General features: G+C 68.6%; 1 protein-coding gene across 1 annotated transcript; it reads left to right on the top strand.

The window, feature by feature from the left end:
• Window positions 1–1,326: 1,326 nt before the first annotated feature.
• Window positions 1,327–22,090, top strand: PFKL (phosphofructokinase, liver type). The gene is made up of 22 exons (XM_051839926.2): window positions 1,327–1,491; window positions 6,198–6,271; window positions 8,100–8,177; window positions 8,932–9,121; window positions 9,400–9,565; window positions 9,868–9,912; window positions 10,041–10,149; window positions 11,349–11,444; window positions 12,064–12,156; window positions 13,589–13,714; window positions 14,130–14,194; window positions 14,777–14,840; window positions 15,864–16,010; window positions 16,140–16,210; window positions 16,795–16,882; window positions 17,532–17,684; window positions 20,177–20,341; window positions 20,484–20,545; window positions 20,688–20,799; window positions 21,287–21,386; window positions 21,473–21,578; window positions 21,762–22,090. The coding sequence occupies exons 1-22, from the start codon at window positions 1,407–1,409 to the stop codon at window positions 21,907–21,909; spliced, it is 2,343 nt and encodes a 780-aa protein (XP_051695886.1). The 5' UTR covers window positions 1,327–1,406; the 3' UTR covers window positions 21,910–22,090.
• Window positions 22,091–23,240: the final 1,150 nt, after the last annotated feature.

The following is a 23,240-nucleotide window of genomic DNA, read 5'->3' as shown; positions in this document are numbered from 1 at the left end:
GCCCACAGGCGCCCAGCACCGGGACCCGGGGTCCAGCCTTCCGTCCACTGTGACCAGTCGCCTGAGCCCGGGGCCGGGGACAGGCGGCTTCCACACCAAGAGTTACCGGAAGCCGGTTCACTGCTTCCCCAGGTGCAGCCAGGGCGGCCGCTCCACAGCCTCGTGTTGGCCATTAGGCTACACTTCCCCCCGATCGCTACTGTGGGGGCGTGCACAGGGCACAGGCCTCACCGCCACCCACCTTCTGTGCTTGGGCAAGGGCAGCACTGTCACACACACACACACACACACACACAGTGTCCGCCCGTCCCCATGACCACCAACCCCCCTCCCCGACCGGCACTCACCCCCCCAGCTCAGCTCCTCCGGGGACTCGCAGAAAGCCCGCGGTGGTCCTCCAGCCGCGGCCACGGGGTCGCCTGCCTGCCTGCCTGCTGCAGTTGCGAGCGCTGAGCTGGGCACACAGGGGCCGGGTCTGCTGAGGGCCTGCTCTGGGTCCTGCGTTGATGTCAGAACAGGGCACACAGGAAAACAGCACAGCACAGGAGAGGAGCTCGCAAGCCGAGCGCTTGATGGAGATTTGCTTACTTGAAAGAGAGCGGGGGTGGGGGGGGGTGGGGGGAGATCCATCTTCCATCCACTGGCTTACTCCCTAAGTGGCCTGCATAATCTGCTGGGCCCTGCCGAAGCCAGGAGCCAGGAGCTCCGTCCAAGTCTCCCACGTGGGTGCAGGGCCCCAGCACCCGGCCATCCTCTGCTGCTTTCCCAGGCAGGGAGCTGAGACCAACCCTGGTTCCTGAGGGACGCCAGAGGCAGTGGCTTACCCCACCCGAGGCCCCAGCGGGAGTCTGGGCGAGCCCGGGGGTGCGGGGTGGGGCCTGCAGTGGGACCCCCACTCCCTGACGGACCCCCGGGCCACCCAAGGTGGAGCCACTGCCCCAGCCCCGGCCCGGCAGCCCAGACACGCGCCCGATGAGGCTTTTCCCAAAGGTCCCGCAGACTTAGGGCGGCGACAGCGAGCGAGGCTTCCTCCGCCCGGGAACCGCACGCAGCCGGGCCACCAGGTTCTGCACGCGGCCTCGCGGGGCTCTGAGAGCGCCCGCGACACCCCAGAGGCCCAGGGGGGCGAGCAGCACACCTGGCCGCAGACTCGCGCCATCCGGACGCTGACCCCCGCGCCGGGGAACCCGAATTCCGGATGGCCGCGGGCACAGCTCGGGACCCCAGCGGCGGCCACCGGGGGACCGCGGGCGCCGGGCGCCTTGCCCTGTCCGTCAAACGTGGCGCCGGGGGTGGGCCCGGGGCGGGGCCGGGCGCGAGGGGCGGGCCGGGGGCGGGGAAGGCGACGGCGACCGCGGCGCAGAGCGGGTGCGACGGTGAGCGCGGGCCCGGGTCTCGTCGCCGCCATGGCCACCGTGGACCTGGAGAAACTGCGGATGTCCGGGGCCGGGAAGGCCATCGGCGTGCTGACCAGCGGCGGCGACGCGCAAGGTGCGTAGGGACGCGGGCCGGGGCGCGGGGGCCCGGCTGTCCCCGGGCCCCACCGGGCGCGACCGTCACCCCTCGCCCTGGGGCTGGGGACGCGAGCAGGTGCCGCCGCCGCGCGCGCGCCGCCCCTCCGGGTGCCCGGGGCCTGCCCTGCGCGGCCGGGTCGCCGCGTACGTGCGGGCGGCCACGGGCTCCCGGCTCCCGCCCTGCGCGCAGAGCCCGGCCCCCCCGGGGGTGTGGCCGCGCGGGCAGCGGTGGCCCCGGCCTCGGCGCGCGCGGGCGCAGGACTGGTAGCTCGCAGGGCCGGTCCCCACGGGCGCCGGGGGCCAGGTGCTTCCGGTTTGCGCCGTCCGGGGTCCCTGCCGGGCGGGCTCCCAGCATGCAGCTTCGCCGCGCCAGGGCCCTATCGGGCCGGGGCAGACTCCGCCCGGGGCCTCCTCCGGACCTCCCGCCCGCCCCGCGTCCCTGCTCTGGGGCCTGCGTAGGAGTGGGAGCAGTCGTCAGGGGGCGATGCGCACTTTGGCCGAGTTCTGGGGAGCCCCGAACCCCCACCAGGGGCCAGTTATGCCTGCCCGGCTGGCCTGCGGGTCTCCATCCACTGCCACCCACCGTCGCCCACTCTGAGGAGGGGAGAAGGCGCCGGGAAGGGTCAGGCCGTCCGCCTCTGACCTGCAGCCTCTCTTGGCCTCTTCCTGTCCCCAGAGTTGAGAAAATGTGGCCGCACCTCCCTCCCATTCTCTACCAGGAGCAGCAGGAGAGGAAATGGCCTTCCAGGGGCAAGCCCAGGAGGCCGGGGCTGACCTGTGCTGTGCTGAGCTGAGTGGGGCCGGTGCCCCTTCTGCACGGCTGGGCAGAGCGTGAGAGCGAGAGCCAGGGCGCAGGCTTGCTTCCCTGAGTGCTCCTTGGCTCTGGGCCCACTTGGAGGGGAGCCGCCAGCATGCTCGTGTCTGGTAGAGCCCTGGGGGACACACCCCCCAGAGGGGCGGGACCCACCTTCTACCACACAGGGGCTGTCCACTAAGGACCCTCCAAGCCCTGGGAGTGCCCCCTCCCAGCCAGGTTCCTGACCCGCACACACAGGCACCTGCAGCTGGGGTGGGGAAGGGTGAGTGCTGTGCCGGTGCGGCAGCCGCCCCAGTGTACACTGAGGACAGGCACCTGCCGGTCACTGCAGGGCCAAGACCAGCTGGGGGACAGACTCTGGGGAGGGTCTCCGGTGGGAGCAAGAGCGACTGGAGCGCGGCAGGCAGGGACTCGAGCTGGGGAGCAGGAAGGACCCCCACCCTGTCCCACTCCTCGGGCAGGGCAGAGGGCTCCCGGCCTGGGTGGGGGTGCCACGTGGGGCGGCTGGCCCTGTGAGCGGGGACCACAGCCTCTCCTGGGGTCTGGGGCGCAGTGTGTGGCTGCGCACCACTCTCCTGCCAGCACTGTTCCTGGGGTCTGGCTCCAGACCTCCCTCTGGGGCCCCTGGTGCTTTCCACGGAAGGCTGACCTGCAGGACCGGGAGCAGGGGGGACACGCTGGCTCCACGCCTGCCCTCCCGTGTCTGCAGCTGGGGGGAGTGGGGCCACGCCGTGTTTTCCTCCGCGGGGTGTGGGTCAGGACGTGCGAGACCTGCAGCTGGGGGGAGTGGGGCCACGCCGTGTTTTCCTCCGCGGGGTGTGGGTCAGGACGTGCGAGACCTGGCTGGTCCAGCAGACCCCGTCCTGGCGTTGGCCACTTGCCCCTGCAGCCCCAGGGTGTGGGTGACCCGAGGGAAGCCCAGTGCTACAGGGGCTGCCATGCCCTGGCCCTCACCAGCCCCCTGCTGCCTCCCCTGGCGGTCTGTGTGGACGTCGGCGTCCAGCCTGCAGGTGAGGGTGGTCACCCGACCTCCCCACGTGGTTCTGTGGCTGTTCGGGTACACCAGGCTCCTGCTGCTGGTGGCTGGGAGCTGAGTGGCACGTAGCACTACGCCCGGTCTCACCTGCTGTGCATCCCGAGAGCCACGGAGACGCTGGAGGGGCCATGCCAGCCTCGGACTCCGTTCCTCACCTCCTGTGTTTCCAGGGACAGGGAGCCTTTGGCCCTGGGAGGGGCTGATCATAGGGGTAGACAGCAGCAGGCCCCTCCCCTGCCGCCCTGGGTTTATTGAGAGGCAAAGCAGATTAAAGGGCAGCTAGGAACACACAGCTTCCGGGGAGGCGGCCTGTGCCTCGGGGTCCTGTCCACTCTGTCCCCAAACCGGCCTCTCACTGGGGCACTGGGTGTCCCATCCACTCTGCCCCCAGGCCGGCCTCTCGCCGGGTCACCGGGCGTCCCGTCCACTCTGCCCCCAGGCCGGCCTCTCGCCGGGGCACCGGGCGTCCCGTCCACTCTGCCCCCAGGCCGGCCTCTCGCTGGGTCACCGGGCGTCCCGTCCACTCTGCCCCCAGGCCGGCCTCTCGCCGGGGCACCGGGCGTCCCGTCCACTCTGCCCCCAGGCCGGCCTCTCGCTGGGTCACCGGGCGTCCACTTGGAAGGAGGCCAGCCTCTTGCACGGTCACCGCACTCCTCCTGGGTGGCTGACCACATGGCTGGCCCTTGCCGCTGTGCGGTCCCAGGTGTCAGAAGAGGTTTTTATTTTGCTGCTTCCTGAAGTCCTTTGCGAGCCAAGGTCCAGTGCCCACTGTGGCTGTCCCCAGGGGTCCTGACAGAACCTGCAGATGGGCTGGGCAGGTGGCTGTGGCCTCTGTTGGCCTGCCCGGCACACGTGGGCTCCGTCAGGAGCCGGGAGTCACCTGAGGGACCTTCAAGTGTGACGATGGGCCTGGGTCTCTGACCACTGAGCCCTCTCTGCCTCCTGCCTCTTGGGGAGTCCCCCCCCACAGAGCTGGGGAGGGGCAAGATGAGGAGGCCTGGCTGCCCGGGGGGCTCCGGCCTGCAGCCCCCGGGCACCTCCCTCTCCTGGGTTCTGGGGCAGCTGAGCTGTCTGGGTATGTATGTGGGGTGCTGGCTGGGCTCCCCCCAGCTCCAGCCTTAGCAACCTCACTTCCATCTGTGGGGGGCGGGGGTTGTGAGGCATTTACTGTTTCTTTAGAAATGGGCCTTTGCTTGCTAAGGCTGAGTGTGCAAGCTGCGAGTGGCCAGTGTGGGGCCCCTGCTGGCCCCTGCACCCTGCCTATGTCTGGTGTCCCCTGCTGGGAGCCCCTGGCAGGGGCAATGCTGGGTTTGGCTCCAGCCCCCAGGTGCCTGGCCTGGCCTGTGGGGGCCCTTACCCTCTCTCTGGGCCTCAGTTTCTCGTCTGTGACACAGACAGCATGGCCGGACATGTCCATTTACGTGGGTGGTAACCCAGTTCCGTGGCGTGGCCGAGTTATGGGGGACAGAGCCTTCTCTTGGCTCACCGTTCTGGAGCGGCGAGCTCTGGGTCCTCATCCGGCAGGTGCGCCCCGTGAGGGCCGGCAGGCGCCCCTGTGTGCGTCCTCTGCGCAGCCGCCAGCACTGAGCGGGGCCCCACCCCGGGACTGGCTGTAATCCTGATCGCCTGGAGGCTGTGGATTAAATTTCTTAGGTGCCTCCCCTGAGGACCACCCCTCAGCTCCCGGGCCTGGGGGTCACTGAGCCCAGCCCTGCGTGAGGGCCCTGGGCGGCGAGCGTGGGGGCAGCCTCTGCCCGCTGGGCTTCCGCAGCCCCGTCCCCTCCCTGAGGCCAAGTGAAGACCTTGTGGGATTCCTGTCGCCAGGGTGAGGGCCCCTGTGTGCCCCACACCCCTTGTCACTCTTTGTATTTTCACTGGCCACAGATCCTGGGTAAACATTTTTTTTTTTAAATTTATGTTCATTTTATTTTAGAGGGAGTGAGTGAGCGCCCATCTGCTAGTTTACTTCCCAGATGCACGGGCAACATGGACTCATCCCCTCCCGTGGTGGGGGCAGGGCTCAACCGCGTGAGCCATCACCGCAGAGCACTCATTGCTGTGGGCATCCTGGGCAGCGCTTTGACCGCCGTGCCTAGTGCCCCCCACCTTTCAAGGGACCGGGGAGGCTGCTGGCTGCCCCAGTGGAGGGGGCACCACTAACCCCGAGCTCCTGGGCTCCCGGGCGTAGGTGGTGCCCAGGATAAGGGTCAGCGGGTGCTGGGGCCCCAGGGGAGGGGAGCAGAGCCGGGATCCGGCCCCCAGCCCAGCCGACTGGGGAGTGGAGGACAGGGCGGCCCCGCTGGCCCCCTCTAGGTTAGATCGCTCTGTCTCTTGGGACCGGCCCCCGGGGAAGGGAGTCGGAGGCCTGTCCAGTTCAGGAGACCCCTGTAGAGTAGCTGCCCGGGACAGGCTCCTCCCCAGGCCTCAGTCCTGGGAGCCCCGGGCTAGGGGCCACGGCAGGGAAGTGACCGCCCAGGCTGATGGCACCAGTGTCAGGTGCAGACAAGACTGCAGGAGCCAGCCTGAAGCCCGGGGGGCGGGTGGGCTGTCCCCGGATGGTGGGGCAGTGGGCCCTGTCCAGGGCCTGCAGCAGGTGCCCCTGTCATGGCCTCACTGTGGCAGAAGACAAGGCCCTGTGGGTGGCCGGGGTGGACACTGTGCTGGCTACACCCTGGTGTGAGGAGACAGGGGAGAGGAGAGGAGCTGGACACCCTGGAGCGTGTGTACCCCATTTCCATGCCTCATGGGGGTCCCCCATTCCCATGTGCCCTGAGCCGTCCTCACGTGTCGGGGCCTGGTGCCCCCTGACCCTCGCCCCGACCCCTCGCAGGCATGAATGCGGCCGTGCGGGCTGTGACGCGCATGGGCATCTACGTGGGCGCCAAAGTCTTCCTCATCTACGAGGTAAGGATGTGGGGGCGGGGCTTGGGACCCCTGTCATTCTGGATGACACAGGGGTGGGGCCTGTGTTCTCCACTGTCAGTGAGGCCTGTCACCCCGATGCCTGGCCTCTGCTTCTGGAAGCTCGGGGTACACATGGACGGGGTGACAGGCAGGAAGGGAGGGGCCTGGGCTGATGGCTCCTCTAGACAGGTGCCCCAGGGCTGCCTGGGGGCTTGGTGGAGAGGGGAGGGGAGGGGGGCAACACCCCGCAGTCACTGGGCCATGGAGGGAGGGTCCCTGGAGGCGGGGACCTGAGCTGGCGCCTGTCCTGTCTGCCAGCGCCTCTGAGCCTCGTGCTATTCCAGTTCTGTGCCCCCCCACCCTTGGGGCCGTCCCCAGCCTGCGGGCTCAGCCCCGCCCCCTTTTCCTGGATTCCGGGGCTGCCTCCTGTGGTTTCTGGTGTTGCTTTGTTACCTTGTTTTCATTCTTCACACACAGTGTAGCCAGCCGGCTGTGCCTCTGCCCCTCCGTCTCTTCCCCCGCCCCGCCCTGCCCCACCCCTGCCCTCTGCTCCACTCCACGGCTGTCTGAGGGAGTGGATGAGTGAGGAGTGAGCGGTTGTGCAGGCTCCTCCCCTCCCCTGCCTGGCTGCAGTCCTGGCCCTGGATTTAGGAATCCGATCCCAGCATCCGAGGGCCTCAGGCAGGCAGGGCGAGGTCTGAGTCTGCAGGGCCCTGGGCTGGCACCTGAGCGCCAGGTGTGTCCTCACCTCCCCCCTCCCTGGGTGTTTCTTTCCTCGCGGGCTTGGAGCCTTCCACGGTGAGCCCAGTGGACGGGCCACTGGTACCCGCCCAGGAGCTCAGCTCCAGGCCCTGGTGGGCTCAGAGGCTGCCTGGGGGCCTGGCCAGGAGGTGGGCATGCAGGGTGGGGCGGGGAGAGGTGAGCTGGGCCTGGGAGGAAAGGTGACAGTGGGAGGTGTGCAGACAGCCGGCCGGTTCTCAGGGGGAGAGATCTGAGGTGCTTGGATGCCGGCAGCTCTGGGCCGCCCGGTTGGGGTCCCTGGGGGCTGCTGGGACCTCACACAGTGGGGCGGGGCCCGGCCGCACCAGGCCCTGGGCTCTGCCCATCTCAGGTTTTGTCAGGTGGCTTTGTGTTCGCAGCTGCGTGCCCGGGCAGTGCCGCGGGCTCTCTCTCTGCCTACTGAGGCTGGGTGGCCCTGGCCTGGGGCACCACACCCTGGCTTCGGGCTCCCGGCAGGGCTGGTGCCTGGCCCAGGTAGGTGTCCAGCTGGCAAGGGAGGCCGCGTGTCGGTGCTGGCTGTGACCCTACTGTGTTCGGAGCCGAAACCCTCTGGGTACGCGCAGTGTGGTCGCCCCCACCCGATGCCTTGGCCTCAGCTCTCGGGGGATTCGCGTCCCCATGTCCCTGGGATGGGCCCGGGCTGAGGGAGGGGTCGCTGGGACATGAGGAGCTGGCCACACACAGGTGTGGGGCGTCTGGGAGCCCATGGACTCGGGGTCCTTCTGGGCAAGGGCGCCCCGTGCGTGCCACAGGGCTGCCTGATTTCCTGCCTCCCGCGGTCGTCAGCGGCCAGGGGCACAGCCCGGTGCAAGGCGGCCACGGAGGCCCCTGTGGAGGAGCCGTGGGCGCTGTCGGCAGGGGGAGGGCTCGTCCCCGGGGTTCCGTCTGCTCTGGGCTTGGTGACGTGGCTCAGCGTGGGATGCCCTGTCCTGTGCGGCTGCCCTCAGGCCCCTGGGGCCTGCCGTCTGCTGCTGGGGTTCAGGCCGCCGTCCGAGCCCCTCTCCCAGAGGGCGGTGCTGCCGGCCACTGGTGGGCTGCTCTGTTTCAGGGCTACGAGGGCCTCGTGGAAGGAGGTGAGAACATCCAGCCGGCCAGCTGGCTCAGCGTGTCCAACATCATCCAGCTGGTGAGGCCCGCGTCCCCTGCCTGCCCGGGAGCACCCGTGTGCATGCGTGTGAGCGTGTGTGCATGTGGACGCACACAGACACGCGTGCACACCCCATCCCACAGGGGCTCAGCTCCGTGCTGGCCACGTTGTATGGCTGCCGGGGGTGGGTGTGAGGGAAGGAGGGCCACCAGGGCTGTGGCAGGGCCCAAGCCTGAGATGGGGTGGACTGGGCGGCTGGGGGTGCAGACACTGACGGTGGGGCTGTGCTTGGGGGTGGTGCCACTGGCATTGGGGTGAAATGGGTGTCAGGCCAGCCGGAGCCAGCCTGGGGTGTGCAGCCTCTGTCCCCACAGCCGCCACGGGCAGGCAGGGGCTGCCATCACCCCAGCACGGTGCTTCCGGGGGTGTGGGGTGTGCAGGGTCCTTGGTGAGCCTGGGGCAAGGGGCCTAGAGAGTCCAGCAGAGCTCCTGAGGCCCCTCCCCCGGGGCTCAGCCTGCTCCCTGCATAGGTGAGCAAGTGTGTGTGTGTGTGTGTGTGCGCACGTGCTCACGCGTGGGGCATAGCTGCCTGGGGGTGGGCTCTTGTCCTGTGTCCCAGGAGAGAGGCGGGGGAGGCGGGGGTTCCTGCCGGGCTCTGGAGCGGACCCTGGACCTCTCCGGCTCCTTCCTGGGCCCGCCAGCCCTCTTGCTGCCCAGTGCGGGGGTCCTGCTGTGCCCCGGGGCTGTCTGCGCCCCTGCCACGCCGGCTGAAGGTCCCGGCTGTGCCTCGCAGGGCGGCACGATCATCGGCAGCGCCCGCTGCAAGGCGTTCACCACGCGGGAGGGCCGCCTGGCCGCGGCCTACAACCTGGTGCAGCGCGGCATCACCAACCTGTGCGTCATCGGCGGGGACGGCAGCCTCACGGGCGCCAACATCTTCCGCAGCGAGTGGGGCAGCCTGCTGGAGGAGCTGGTGCAGGAAGGTGGGCGTAGGCTGGCGCCGGCCGGGGAGGGGCCGCCTGGGACGTCAGCGTCCATGTGGTGGGCGGTGCTGCCCGAGCCAGGGTCAGGCAGTGACCTCCCGTAGCTGGGGGTCAAGGTCACACTCGGTGTGGGTGGTTCCAGCTGCCGGCCGCTGAGATTGGGAGGGGGAGGCCGAGCCTGGGGCTCTAGGGTCCCTGTCCCGGCTGTCTGCCAGGTGGATGGTGGCCTGGGGGGGTCTGGAGGCCTCACCCGGCTCCTCCCGCCGCTCCTGGCCCAGGTAAGATCTCCGAGAGCACGGCTCAGACCTACTCGCACCTGAACATCGCTGGCCTGGTGGGCTCCATCGACAACGACTTCTGTGGCACCGACATGACCATCGGCACCGACTCGGCCCTGCACCGCATCATGGAGGTGATCGACGCCATCACCACCACCGCCCAGAGGTGAGCCAGGCCCCGCCCGTGTAGGCCCCAGTCCCCGGCCGGGGGAGGGGCCCGGCAGGGCCCGGCGCCCGGGGGTCTCGGCGGGGCAGCCTGGCTGGTGCAGCCCCCAGGTCCTTGGGCTCCTGGGCAGGCTCAGCCCGGCTGGCCTGCAGTACCCTGAGGCCTCCAGCAGCCCCAAGGCCAGGAGCCTGGCTGTGCTGGGAGGCTGTCCTGTGACCTGGGCCTGCGGCAGGGCTGGGGCTGTTGGGGCTGGCGCTGCCGTGAGGCCAGCACTGACGCCCCTGCCTGCTCTGTCCCCACAGCCACCAGAGGACCTTTGTGTTGGAGGTGATGGGGCGGCACTGCGGGTGAGCAGGGCGGGGACGGGTACTGGGGGTGACGGGGCGGGGAGGTGACCGGGGCAGCTGGCTGGGCAGGGGTGGGAGGGAGCCCGTTGTAGGGGCTGGGCTCCTCATGCCAGGCGCCCCCGCCTCAGGTACCTGGCGCTGGTGTCTGCGCTGGCCTCTGGTGCCGACTGGCTGTTCATTCCCGAGGCGCCCCCCGAGGACGGCTGGGAGAACTTCATGTGCGAGCGGCTGGGGGAGGTGAGTGGCGGGGGCGGCAGGGCAGTGGCCGGGGCTCCTGGGCTCCGCCCCGTGTGGCCAGCGCGGGCAACGTGGTCAGGCCGGCTTCCCGGGGTGGGGGATGGCCTCGGGTGGGTGAGTGGCCAGGGCTCAGAGCAGCCGCCAGCCGGAAAGGCCCAGGCGGAGGGGCAGGGCTGGCAGTGGGAGGGGGGGCTGCCCCTGGGGCCCTGGGGTGTGGGCTTCCAGCCAGGGGCACAAGTGGTCAGCAGTGCACTGGGCCCCAGCATGGTCTGTGGGGCAGGCGGCAGCTGAGAGAAGGTGGGAGCCCTGGCACATCCGTCTGGGCCCCAGGGGATGGGGCTGGGGGGATTCTGTGGGCACCCAGATCCCAGCTAGAGCCGCCGTCCCCTCAGGCAGGCTGGGCTCGGTGAGGGTGGGGGCCTTGGGGGCCTGGGGCTGCTCGGTGGTGTTGGACTTTTGTTTTCTGATGAAGAGGCTGGCCCACATGGCCAGCCCTGGGGGCAGCGGGTGGGCCTGGGCTGGCAGGGTGTCCCTGACCCTGTGTGGAGGTGGTAGCTTCCCTCCCATCCACTGCTGGAGCAGGAGAGGCTGCCGTGGCTTCTGGAACCTTCTCCAGCGAGCTGTGGGGAGGGAGGGTGTGAGGCTGGCCAGGACGCTGGCCCTGTGAGGAGGCCTGTGTTCTCCCCAGGGCCCCCTCCACCCTGCGCAGGCTCCATGGGGCTGGGTTCTGGAAGCCATGGCCCCGGCTGACCTTGGCCTTGGCTTAGCCTTCAGCCCAGGGCTGGGCCTTCCTGGGAGCCCCTGACACCCCCCCCCCGCCCCGCGCGGGAGCCTCAGCTTCCCCAGCTGCAAGGTGCAGGAGTTAAACCTGCACACCCAGGTTGTATTAGGCGGCGGAAGGGAGGGCTGCTGCACCTGCAAAGTCCAGTCCCAGCTGCGCCACCTGCTGGTCGCCACCCGGAGGTACCTCTTCCTCCCCAGCTCTGCCCACTTCCTGGGTTGAGGGCAAAGAACGCTCCCCCAGACCCCTGCCCCAGCCATGAGGCGGTGAGAGTCCAGGCGGGTCCCGGCGGAGTTCCACTCGCTTCCTCCTGCAGACTGGGGGCAGTTATGGGTTCAGGGACCCCCGCTCGGGCCCCAAGAGGCTCCCAGCACCTCGTGGCCGTGCCTGGCCTCTGAGCGTGGTGTCTCTGACGCAGACTCGGAGCCGGGGGTCCCGCCTGAACATCATCATCATTGCCGAGGGCGCCATCGACCGCAGCGGGAAGCCCATCTCGTCCAGCTACGTGAAGGACGTGAGTGGGCACCCAGCGCCTCTGGGCCCCGGGCCCCGGCCAGGCAGGGAGGCGGTGTGGGGCCAGGCTGGGCTCTGCGCTCGGCATCCCTGTCTTCACTCGGGATGCGTCCTGTGCAGGCCCTGAGAATGGGGTGCCCACTGCCAGTGCCCAGCACAGGCCATGAGGAGCCGGCCCCAGTGACCTCTGCTCCACCCAGGTCCCCGTCCTGCAGGCCCCTGGGGGCCTTGTGCCCCTCCCTTTGGCCACCTGCCCTGTGACTGGGAATCGATCCTATCTGGCCAGCAATGCCCTAGCTGGTTCCTCTGTCCAGGGTGGCCCAGAGCCACAGGGGCCAGTGGACACTACCTGTGCCTGGAGGCCACGTCCAGCCCCGAGGGCCCCCTGTGGAAATGGCCTGCACACCCAGCCCACTGTGTGCACGGATGTGCTTGCATTCCACGCGTAGCACCCCTCTGTGCACGGATACACCTGTGCGCGCACACACACGGAAGCTGCCCTCTGCTGCTGTGGCCCTGGCAGCACCGTCCCCTGGCCACCTGAGGTGGGTGGAGGTGGCCAGCAGCCCGGGATGGGGAGGCTGGAGCCCGTGGACACCCCCACAATCTTCCACGAGCAGCTGGTGGTCCAGAGGCTGGGCTTCGACACGCGTGTGACCGTGCTGGGCCACGTGCAGCGAGGAGGGACGCCCTCGGCCTTCGACCGCGTCCTGGTAGGTGGGGGCGCTCAGGCCTCAGTGTGCTGCGTGATTAGTGTGAGCTGTGTGTGTGTGCGTGCTGTGTGTATGCCGTGTGTGCAGGTGTGTGCTGTGTGTGTAGTGTGTGCGGTGTGGATGCAGGTGTGTGCTGTGTGTGTGCAGGTGTGTGCTGTGTGTGTGTGCAGGTGTGTGCTGTGTGTGTGTGCAGGTGTGTGTGCTGTGTGTGTGCAGGTGTGTGCTGTGTATGTGCGCAGGTGTGCTGTGTGTGCACGTGTGTGCTGTGTGTGTGCAGGTGTGTGCTGTGTGTGTGCAGGTGTGTGCAGGTGTGTGCTGTGTGCGGTGCAGGTGTGTGCTGTGTGTGTGGTGCAGGTGTGTGCTGTGTGGTACAGGTGTGTGCTGTGTGTGTGCACGTGTGTGCTGTGTGGTGCACGTGTGTGCTGTGTGTGTGCAGGTGTGTGCTGTGTGTGTGTGCAGGTGTGTGCTGTGTGTGCAGGTGTATGCTGTGTGTGTGCAGGTGTGTGCTGTGTGTGTGCAGGTGTGTGCAGGTGTGTATACAGCGGCAGTGTGGCTGTCCGGGGGTGGGAGGTGCTTCCTTGCTGCTGCCCGTCCGCAGCACGAATGCTGGCCGTCAGGGTCGCTGGCCCTCCTGGCACGGGGCAGGCCCTCGGGGGAGGAGGACAGGGCCCTCGGCCGCACCTGGTGGCGGGGATGCAGCCGCCCGTTCACGGCTGCTGGCGGGAGACCTGAGACGTGGGTCAGAGGTGAAGGGCAGTGGCACCAGACTGTTGTGTGCTGGTGCCCGAGCCCTTGTCCCATGGTGACGGGGAGGCCAGGGACCCCACCGGTCTGGCAAGACACCCAGCGGCACAGGCTCCCCAGACGCCACGGTCGTTGCTCTGAGGCTGCTGCCTGGACACGCCACGACCGCGGTCCTCCGGCCTTGCTTTCTTGTCCACCAGGAGCTGCGTTTGCCATCCGCCCCACTGAGGCAGTTCCTGGCTACTCGGGCCACAGGCTGGCCCAGCCCTGAGTCCCCACAGCTGTCAGGGTCATGAGGCATCTCGTCCCGGGGAGAACCCTGGGGACCCAGCCACCCACCCCCGACCTCGTGGCTCAGTGACCCGCCTGCCACTGTGGGGTTGGGCCAGGTGTTCCTGGCCGGTAGCGGGAGACCCGTGACCCCTTGACCCCTGCCCAGGGGGCGGCTGTGCTGAATCACTGCACCTGCATGGGCCAGGTGCATGGTGGGCGGAGCCTGAGCACTGTGCCCGCCCCCGTGGTGTGTGGTGGGCGGACACAGCCCTGCACTCTGCCCCCCAGGGTGCATGGTGGGTGGAGACTGAGCTCTGTGCCCCGCCCCCGTGGTGTGTAGTGGGTGGAGACAGCCCCTGCCCCGCCCCCACAGTGCGTGGTGGGCGGTGACTGAGCCCGGCGCTCTGCCCCACAGAGCAGCAAGATGGGCATGGAGGCCGTGATGGCGCTGCTGGAGGCCACACCCGACACGCCGGCCTGCGTGGTCAGCCTGTCTGGGAACCAGTCGGTGCGGCTGCCCCTCATGGAGTGCGTGCAGGTGGTGAGTAGCGTCTCCCACCCGGTCCTCTCTGTGTCTGCCGCCCCCCAGCACACCGTGGCTTCTTGGGGTGGGTGGGAGCCAAGGTCTCTTGGCTCCCTGGAGGCAGTGACCTGGGCTGGGGCCAGGGGTGGTGTTTGGTCAGGAGGGGAGGGGTGTGAAGGGAGGGAGTGGAGGACAGAGCCGGGCACTGGGCACAGCTGGGCTGGGGGCCGGGGCAGCTCACGGCCCTGGCTGGGTTCCCAGGTTGGGTGGCCAGGGCTCTGCACCTGCTAGGCCTCGGGCGTCCCGCATGGGGGTCACCGTCTGTGCGAGGCCGGCAGGTCGGTGGCCAGGCCTGGGAGGCGTCGGCGAGGCTGTGGCCAGGGTGCCGCCCCGGCCTCCCCACAGCCTCTGCTGCTCGCCTCTCTTTTCCAAGACCAAGGAGGTGCAGAAGGCCATGGACGAGCGGCGCTTCGATGAGGCCATCCAGCTCCGTGGCAGGTGAGGGCGGCCGGCCGGCCCCAGGAGGGCCCCTCGGTCTCGGGGGCGCGCTCTGCGGCCTAGGGCCCAAGGCATGCCAGAGCCTCCGTGGCCAAGCCCGGGTTGCAGGGGCCGGGCCGGGACTGGGGTGACGAGAGGCAGGCAGGGTGTGGGGGGAGCCGGCCTGGGGGCAGCGGCACTGCACGGGCAGAACGCAGAGGGCGTCCGGGGCGGTGGGAGAGGCCAGCAGCTGTGTGGCTTTGGTCCCCGGCAGGCTGGGGTGCTGCTGGCCTGCAGCCTCGGGTGGGTGAGGTCAGAGTGGACGTGGCCTCCAGACCGCTGCCGACCGAGGCCGCACACCTGGGTGCCACCACGCGCCTCGCTGTGACCTTGTGCCCTGTGGGCTCCACGCCTGTGGAGGGGCTCAGAGGGGTGCAGCTGAGCGGGTGGCTGGCCTGCACGCCGTCCGGCCCCTTCCCGGCCGGTGCCCCGCGCTGCTGCCCGCTGAGCGCAGGCCTGCGTGCTGGGTGTTGCCGGGCCGCCCCGGGCTGAGCCCCGTGTGCTGTGTCCTGCGGGCTGGACTCTGACCGGCGTCCTCTCCAGGAGCTTTGAGAACAACTGGAACATCTACAAGCTGCTCGCTCACCAGAAGCTCTCCAAGGAGAAGGTGAGGGCGGCCTGGCCCTGCTGTCCCTGGGGTCCTCATGCCTGCCCGCCCGCCCGCCTGCCTGCTGGACTCCCTCGCTCCTGCCCGGGCTGGGGCTGGGTGCTGTGGGCTCAGGGCCTGTGGCCCGGCCCGGGGTGAGTGAGTTGGGGGACCCTGGCTGCAGTGTTGCCCAACCCAGAAGTGGAACGGAGGTCAGGCCAAGGCAGAGCGGGGAGGTGAGGCGTCCCCGGGACCCGAAGCCCCGGGAAGCAGGACGGCTTCAAGGAGGGACGAGGACAGGCCTTGTTTCTGAAATCCGGGCGACAAGGTCGGGGTCCTGGCCCCTGACGTGGGGCTGTGGGACAGCTGCTGGGGGCGCAGCAGCTGCGCTGGGGCCCGGGCTATGCCTTCCGGGCAGCAGTCTTGTTCTCCTGCGGTTGTCTCCGAGGGTCCCGGCCTTGGCAGCTCCCCCTCCCGGCACCCAACTGGGGCTGAGAGCCTGGCTCATAGTGGGACCTACAGCTGGGCCACGTGGGGGCGCCAGTAGCCACGATGGCCATGTGGCACTAGGGATGCCTGCAGCCAGCGTGCTGGTCCAGCCTCCACGCCCCGGGCTCGAGAGCCGGCGTGGAGCACAGGTGTGGGGGCCGGCGCTGGGCGTTTCTCTGTGGATTCCCCGGCGCGGTGCGGCAGTGCACGGCCCCATTGCTTTGTACATCCTCGGTGTGGCTGCTCTGGGCCAGTGCACGGGTGGGGGGCAGGTGACCCTCCATGCTGGGCGGCTGCCAAGGCTTCTCACAGCAGCCAACTCTGGCTCGGCCACGCTGCGGCCCCAGCACAGGTGCTGGTGACCAGCACTTCCTTTGCCGGATGACTTGGTGGCCCGTGGGCGGTGCCTGCACTGTCTTCTGGAATCTTCTGCAATTACAGCACTGACGTGGCGGACAGGGTCCTGGCTGCATAGGAGCCGGTTCCTGCGGCGCTGTCGCCGGGCGCCAGGCCCTGCTGTGCCCCAGGCTCATGCCCACCCTGTCCCCTCGGCAGACGAACTTCTCCCTGGCCATCCTGAACGTGGGGGCCCCGGCGGCCGGCATGAACGCGGCCGTGCGCTCGGCGGTGCGGACGGGCATCTCCCAGGGCCACACCGTGTATGTGGTGCACGACGGCTTCGAGGGCCTGGCCAAGGGGCAGGTAGGTGGGTGCGGCTGTGACCGAGGCTGGGTGGGGGCCGTGCCTTCAGAGGGTCTCAGAGGCTCGCAGCCCCCGGGGTGGAGGCCAGGGGACCTGGCTGAGCCCCTGAGGCTGTCTCCCTCCTCACAGGTGCAAGAGGTGAGCTGGCATGATGTGGCCGGCTGGCTGGGGCGCGGGGGCTCCATGCTGGGGACCAAGAGGTGAGCCCCCGCCACTGGGCAAACAGGGGGCAGCGCCAGGGTCCGGGTGGTGGTGGGGGTGGGGGTCTCGAGAGGGCCCGGCAGCCCTGCAGCCCTGGGCCAGCCCCTGCTTCTGGCAGGCAGCTTGCCCACATCAGGCTCAACCCCCCTGCTTGGGCCCCAGTCAAGGGCTCCCGGTGGCCACTGTGGTCACTTTCGTAGCAGAAGGCAGCTCGGGTGGCCTCAAGCCCGGGGCTGCCTCTGGGGGCAGGCAGCTGGAGCTGGGTTGTCTGCGGCTGTGCTGGGACCGCCCCACATTTTCACCCCAGGGGCCGGTAGCCTTGATGGGCATGGGGGTCACAGTTACCCCAAGTGCCCATTGGAGAGACCGCAGTGGCCAGAGTCCCTCCTGCTACTGGGTCGCGAGAGGAAGCTGTGGACAGATAGGGCCCTGGGCAGGCAGTTATGTGGCCTCCCAGCTACACAGAGGGGGTCCAGTGGCTGCTGGACAGCTCTGGGGACAGCCAAGGGGAGTGTCTTCCTGTGACCGGATGTGGTGTGTCTTATCCATGGCCGCCCTGCACTCACACCTGTCTGTCCTGCAGGACTCTGCCCAAGGCCCACCTCGAGCCCATCGTGGAGAACGTCCGTGCCTACAACATCCAAGCCCTGCTGGTCATCGGCGGGTTCGAGGTCAGGGGCCGCCTGACCTTGGGAGGGTTTGCCCTCTCCTGGGGCTCGCCAGGGGCAGGTGACCCTGTGGGAGCTTCGTGAGCCTGGGAGGCGTCAATCAGGGCACGTCCTGGTGCTCATCAGGCTCCTGACAAACATGCAACACACGCCACCCTCCCCTTCCTGCAGGCCGCGTGGAGTAGGTCTGGGCTGGGGCCGCTCCGGTGGGCACTCCCTTGTTCCCCATTAGAGTCCCTGATGTCAGAGGACCAGACTTGAGAGGGTGGGAAGGGTTGCAACAGTGGGTCTCTCCTGTGCCACCAGCACGGGAAGCCGGCAGGTGCAGGACCCACCCCAGCCCCGGCACGGGAAGCCGGCAGGTGCAGGTCCCACCCCAGCCCCGGCACGGGAAGCCGGCAGGTGCAGGTCCCACCCCAGCCCCGGCACGGGAAGCCGGCAGGTGCAGGTCCCACCCAGCCCCGGCACGGGAAGCCGGCAGGTGCAGGTCCCACCCAGCCCCGGCACGGGAAGCCGGCAGGTGCAGGTCCCACCCAGCCCCGGCACGGGAAGCCGGCAGGTGCAGGCCCCACCCCAGCCCTGGCACGGGAAGCCGGCAGGTGCAGGACCGCCAGCGTGCAGGGCACAGCCAAGCACAGGGTCCCTCCTGCAGGCCTACGAGGGGGTGCTGCAGCTGGTGGAGGCGCGCGGGCGCTACGAGGAGCTCTGCATCGTCATGTGCGTCATCCCGGCCACCATCAGCAACAACGTGCCCGGCACGGACTTCAGCCTGGGCTCTGACACCGCCGTGAACGCCGCCATGGAGGTGCGGGCTCAGAGGGCGTGCGGGAGGGGCGATGCTGGCCGAGTGGGGAGCACGTAGTGTGGCTGGGCTGAAGGGGGTGTGCACAGGGCCCCTGCCTCGTTCCTGCCACTGGGTTGGGGGTGGTCCCGTGTGGACTGTGGCTCTGACGCCCGGGGAAGCTGAACTCACTTCTGTGTGTTCCTCCTGGAGCTGGTCCTGCCCATCGCTCAGTGCCACCCTGTCTGCTCGAGGCTGGGCCCCAGGCAGGGTGGGGGTCCGGGCAGGGTGAGGGTCCCAGGCTGGGTGAGAGCCTTCGGCAGGATGAGGGTCCCAGACTGAGTGAGGGTCTGGGCTGGGTAAAGGTCCCGGGCTGGGTGAGGTCTGGGCAGGGTGAGTCCTGGGCTGGGTGAGGTCTGGGCTGGGTAAGGGTCCCGGGCTGGGTGAGGTCCGGGCAGGGTGAGTCCTGGGCTGGGTGAGGGTCCGGGCAGGGTGAGTCCTGGGCTGGGTGAGGGTCCCGGGCTGGGTGAGGTCTGGGCAGGGTGAGTCCTGGGCTGGGTGAGGGTCCCGGGCAGAGTGAGGTCTGGGCAGGGTGAGTCCTGGGCTGGGTGAGTGTCTGGGCAGGGTGAGTCCTGGGCTGGGTGAGGGTCCCGGGCAGAGTGAGGGTCCCGGGCTGGGTGAGGGTCCAGCGGCATCTGATCTTTCACCTCCCGGCTCAGGTCCTGTTTCTCCTTCATCTTCCACTTCCTTTCCACTCTGAGCTGTACGCGGCTGGAATTACTGTCACACGTCCTGTCACACGTCTGTGACGTGTCCTGGTGTCACACATCCTGCCACATGTCCTGTCCACATCCTGTCCCGTCTTGCCACTATCTGCTGTCCCACGTCCTGCTCCCATGTCCTGTCACACATCCTGTCACATGTCCTGCTGTCACACGTCCTGTCCTGCACTCATCCTGTCACACCCTACTGTTGTGTCCTGTCATGTGTCCTGTCATATCCTATCACCCATCCTGCTCCCGTGTCCTGTCCCACGTCCTGCTGTCTCGTGTCTTGTCCCTGCTGTCACTGTCACACATCCTGCTGTCCTGTGTCCTGTCTTGTGTCCTGTCACACATCCTGTCACCGTCCTGCTGTCCCATGTCCTGTCCTATGTCCTGCTGTCTCATGTTCTGTCCCATGTTGTGTCTGCTGTCCCGTGTCCTGTCACACATCCTGTCCCATGTCCTGCTGTCTTGTGTCCTGTCCCACGTCCTGCTGTTCCGTGGCCTGTCACACATCCTGTCACCATCCTGCTATCCCGTGTCCTATCACACATCCTGTCACCCGTCCTGCTGTCCCATGTCGTCACACATCCTGTCTCGTGTTGTCCCATGTCCTGCTGTCTCGTGTCCTATCACCCATCCTGCTCCCGTGTCCTGTCCCACGTCCTGCTGTCTCGTGTCTTGTCCCTGCTGTCACTGTCACACATCCTGCTGTCCTGTGTCCTGTCTTGTGTCCTGTCACACATCCTGTCACAGTCCTGCTGTCCCATGTCCTGTCCTATGTCCTGCTGTCTCATGTTCTGTCCCATGTTGTGTCTGCTGTCCCGTGTCCTGTCACACATCCTGCTGTCCCGTGGCCTGTCACACATCCTGTCACCATCCTGCTATCCCGTGTCCTATCACACATCCTGTCACCCGTCCTGCTGTCCCATGTCATCACACGTCCTGTCTCGTGTTGTCCCATGTCCTGCTGTCTTGTGTCCTATCACACATCCTGTCACCGTCCTGCTGTCTCGTGTCCTGTCACACATCCTGTCCCATGTCCTGCTGTCTTGTGTCCTGTCCCATGTCTTGTCACACATCCTGTCACCCGTCCTGCTGTCCCGTGGCCTGTCACACATCCTGTCACCATCCTGCTATCCCGTGTCCTATCACACATCCTGTCACCCGTCCTGCTGTCTCGTGTCCTGTCACACATCCTGTCCCATGTCCTGCTGTCTCGTGTCCTGTCCCATGTCTTGTCACACATCCTGTCACCCATCCTGCTGTCCCATGTTGTCACACGTCCTGCTGTCTCGTGTCTGTCACACATCCTGTCCTGTGTCCTGTCATACATCCTGTCACCCGCCCTGCTGTCCCGTGTCCTGCTGTCACCCTGCCCTGTTCTCACCGGCGTCTGGGGGCAGCTTCCCTCCGAGTGCTGCTGGCCTGTTCTTTACAAGCAGCCCGCAGGGGCAGCGATGCTGCCACCCCATGGCACAGGCGAGCAACTGAGGCTCAGCGTGCGCCTGGCCCACGTGGGGAGAGCCTGTTCGCGGCGCCCCAGGCCCTGCCGGGGCAGTGACCGACACAGTGTCCCTAGGCCGCTGGTCCGGGGGCTGAGGTGGGCAGGGCCTTGAGCCCCAGCCCGTGTCCGTGCCAGCGCCTCCCATGCCCTCCCCAACTCACCTGTGCCGGGCTCCCTGCCGCGCCAATAGCCCCCTCCCCTGGGCAGCATGGGGCTGCGGGCCCTGACCCAGCCCTGGCCCCCAGAGCTGTGACCGCATCAAGCAGTCGGCCTCGGGCACCAAGCGCCGCGTGTTCATCGTGGAGACCATGGGCGGCTACTGCGGCTACCTGGCCACCGTGACGGGCATCGCCGTGGGCGCCGACGCCGCTTATGTCTTCGAGGACCCCTTCAACATCCATGACTTGAAGGTGAGCGCGGCGGCCCCACAGACAGCAGAGGGGTCCTCGTGCCCGGGGTCCCCAGCCCCTCCTGTCCGTCGGGGTGCCTCCCCCTGTGGTCACCTGGGACCCAGTCCCCTGGCCTCTCATCTGTGGTCCCCCCTGTCCCCAGGCCAACGTGGAGCACATGACAGAGAAGATGAAGACGGACATCCAGAGGGGCTTGGTGCTGCGGTGAGGCGGGGCTGTGGGACGGGGAGGCCCTGAGGGTCTCAGCAGGGCCTGGAGGCAGCTCCGGCTCCCCTGGGGCTCAGGACAGGGCGGGCAGAGCCCAGGCAGGCTCCCCCTTAGCTGGGGTCCCCGCTGCTCCCACCAGGAACGAGAGGTGCCACGATTACTACACCACGGAGTTCCTGTACAACCTCTACTCGTCCGAGGGCAAGGGCGTCTTCGACTGCAGGACCAACGTCCTGGGCCACCTGCAGCAGGTGCAGGCGGGAAGGTTCCGGAAGGCAGGCCCCGTGCCGGCACTGCCCACCGCGCCCTCGGGCCCTTCAGTTCTCAGTCCTGGCTTGGGTGCCTGTCACCCGCTTTATGGGGGGGGGGGCGCCCAGGCCCGCCTCCTGCTGAGGCCGCCCCCTTGGAGGGCGGGGCTGGGACCCTGCAGCTGAGTTTTCCTCCACCCGCTGACCGCTTCCTGAGACCCCTGCCCCTTCCAGCCCCTCCCCATCTAGACCCAGGCCCCCCCCCCCCCCGCCTGATGCTGGCAGCAGGAGCCAGCCAGAGGCCCCCGACCCGACCACTGCCTGTGGTGCTGAGGCCCGGGCCACCCCGCCCAGTCACTGGGCAGCCTACTGGCCCCTGGCTGGACTCAGAGGGGGCAGAACGGGCCAGCAGGGGTGGTGTCTGGGCTCAGTGCGTGGCGTGCCTGTCGGCACCGGCTGGCACCAGACCCAGGCCTTGTCTCCTCTGCAGGGCGGGGCTCCTACCCCCTTTGACCGCAACTACGGGACCAAATTGGGGGTCAAGGCCATGCTGTGGGTGTCGGAGAAGCTGCAGGCCGTGTACCGAAAGGGTAGGCGGATGAGGGGGGCAGGGCCTGGCCTTGGGCACAGGCTGGGGTGGGGCAGCATCTAGGATACTGTCTGCCTGCGCCCACAGGCCGGGTTTTCGCCAACGCGCCCGACTCGGCTTGTGTGATTGGCCTGCGGAAGAAGGCGGTGGCCTTCAGCCCGGTCACCGAGCTCAAGAAAGACACGGACTTCGAGTGAGTCCCGAGGGCCCTGAGCCCCAGCCCGTGGAGAGCGGGGGTCCCCACGCTGGGGCAGCCTGCAGGAGGGGTCACCCAGGGGCCGGGACTCGTGTCCAAGCCAGACCCCTGAGGGACGGGGTCCCCGGGCAGGGTGTGAGCCACGCCGAGCCTGACCCCTGCCCCCGGCCCGGCCCGCAGGCACCGCATGCCGCGGGAGCAGTGGTGGCTGAACCTGCGGCTGATGCTGAAGATGTTGGCGCATTACCGCGTCAGCATGGCCGAGTACGTGTCGGGCGAGCTGGAGCACGTGACCCGGCGCAGCCTCAGCATGGACAAGGGCTTCTGAGCCGCGGCCGCCGGCCAGCACCTGGCCCTGGCCTCCCCACAGCGCCGCGCGGAGCCGCTGCCACCTGCACTGCCGCCCTGCCCCGGTGTCCCCACAGCGCCGCGCGGAGCCGCTGCCGCCTGCACTGCCGTCCGGCCGGCAGCGCTCGTCGCCTTTTCTAGAAATAAACGCCTTGACTGGAGTCCCGTCAGCCTCTGTGATGCGGGGCCTCGGGGGGGGGAGGGGGCATGGGCCGACTACGCGGCCGCCCTGGTGCTCCCTAGCCTGGGGCCTGCGCCAAGGGGAGGCTGCCCTGGTCCCAGACCCACCCCGGGCCTGAGCTGGTTGTGGGGCCCCCACGCCGGCCCTGAACGAGCGTCCAGACAGCTAGGCTGGGGTCGGGTCCGCAGCTGGTGTGTGTCCTGGGGCACACGGGTGGGCGGCGAGAGGAAGCTCTATCACTCTGGGGCTGGCCTGTCCCCCCTGACCTTGTCACGTGGAGCCCAGCAGGGACACTGGAGTTGGCCATGCCCCAGACCCCTGCACAGAACCCCTTCCTTAGGGGGCCCCTGGGGACCCCGGGCTGGCCGGGTGAGGGTGCTGGGCCCCCATTGCCTGGGGCTGGCAGGGAGGGGGCCTGTGCGTCTCCGACCAGCCCAGCCCCCGCAGCTGCTGTGTCCCACACTCCAGGGGCTTCAGCACAGGCCGGCTGGGAGTGCCGTGTGGTGGCGCAGGCTGGCAGTGGGCGTGCCGCTGGGACCGTGACGGCCAGCCCGGGCTTAGGGGCCCTCGGGATCGCTCCCACCCCACACACCCCATCTCGAGAATGACCCGGCCCCCAGGAGCCCAGGGCAAAGCCGCCATGTCTGCTCCAGGGCCCAGGGCCCTCCCCACCCCGCACAGTGGGGTCCCAGCCAGGCAGGCGCAGGCAGCTTGTGCAGTGGCCATGTCGGCACCAACCCACAGCCACTCGGTTCTCAGGGCAGTGGCCCCGGGGCTCGACCAGCCAGGCTCTGAGCCACACAGCTGGCTCTGGGTGAGGCCGCTGTCTGCCCGCTCTGCCCCATTCCAGGCTGGCCTGGGCGGTGGCTCTGGGTGAGAGGCTGCTGTCTGCCCCTCTAGGTGAGGGGTGGTTGTCTGCTCTCTGGGCTGCTTGGTGGGAGTGGGGCTGGGACGGGAAATGGCCCTGGACGCCAGAAGACCCAGGTTTGAGGCCGGGGTGGACATGCGGAGGTCAGTGCCCAGTCAAGTCTGAGGGCCTCAGAGGGCCCTGGTGGGCAGAGGGGAGATCTCTGGGGGCCCTGCCTGGTGGGCGGGCGGGGAGGGGAGGACACGGAAGGCAGCGTGAGCCC

The sequence above is a fragment of the Oryctolagus cuniculus genome, chromosome 4 (genome assembly GCF_964237555.1).
Source record: "Oryctolagus cuniculus chromosome 4, mOryCun1.1, whole genome shotgun sequence".
Taxonomy (NCBI): Eukaryota; Metazoa; Chordata; class Mammalia; order Lagomorpha; family Leporidae; genus Oryctolagus; species Oryctolagus cuniculus.
This window is presented reverse-complemented; position numbering and strand designations above follow the sequence as displayed.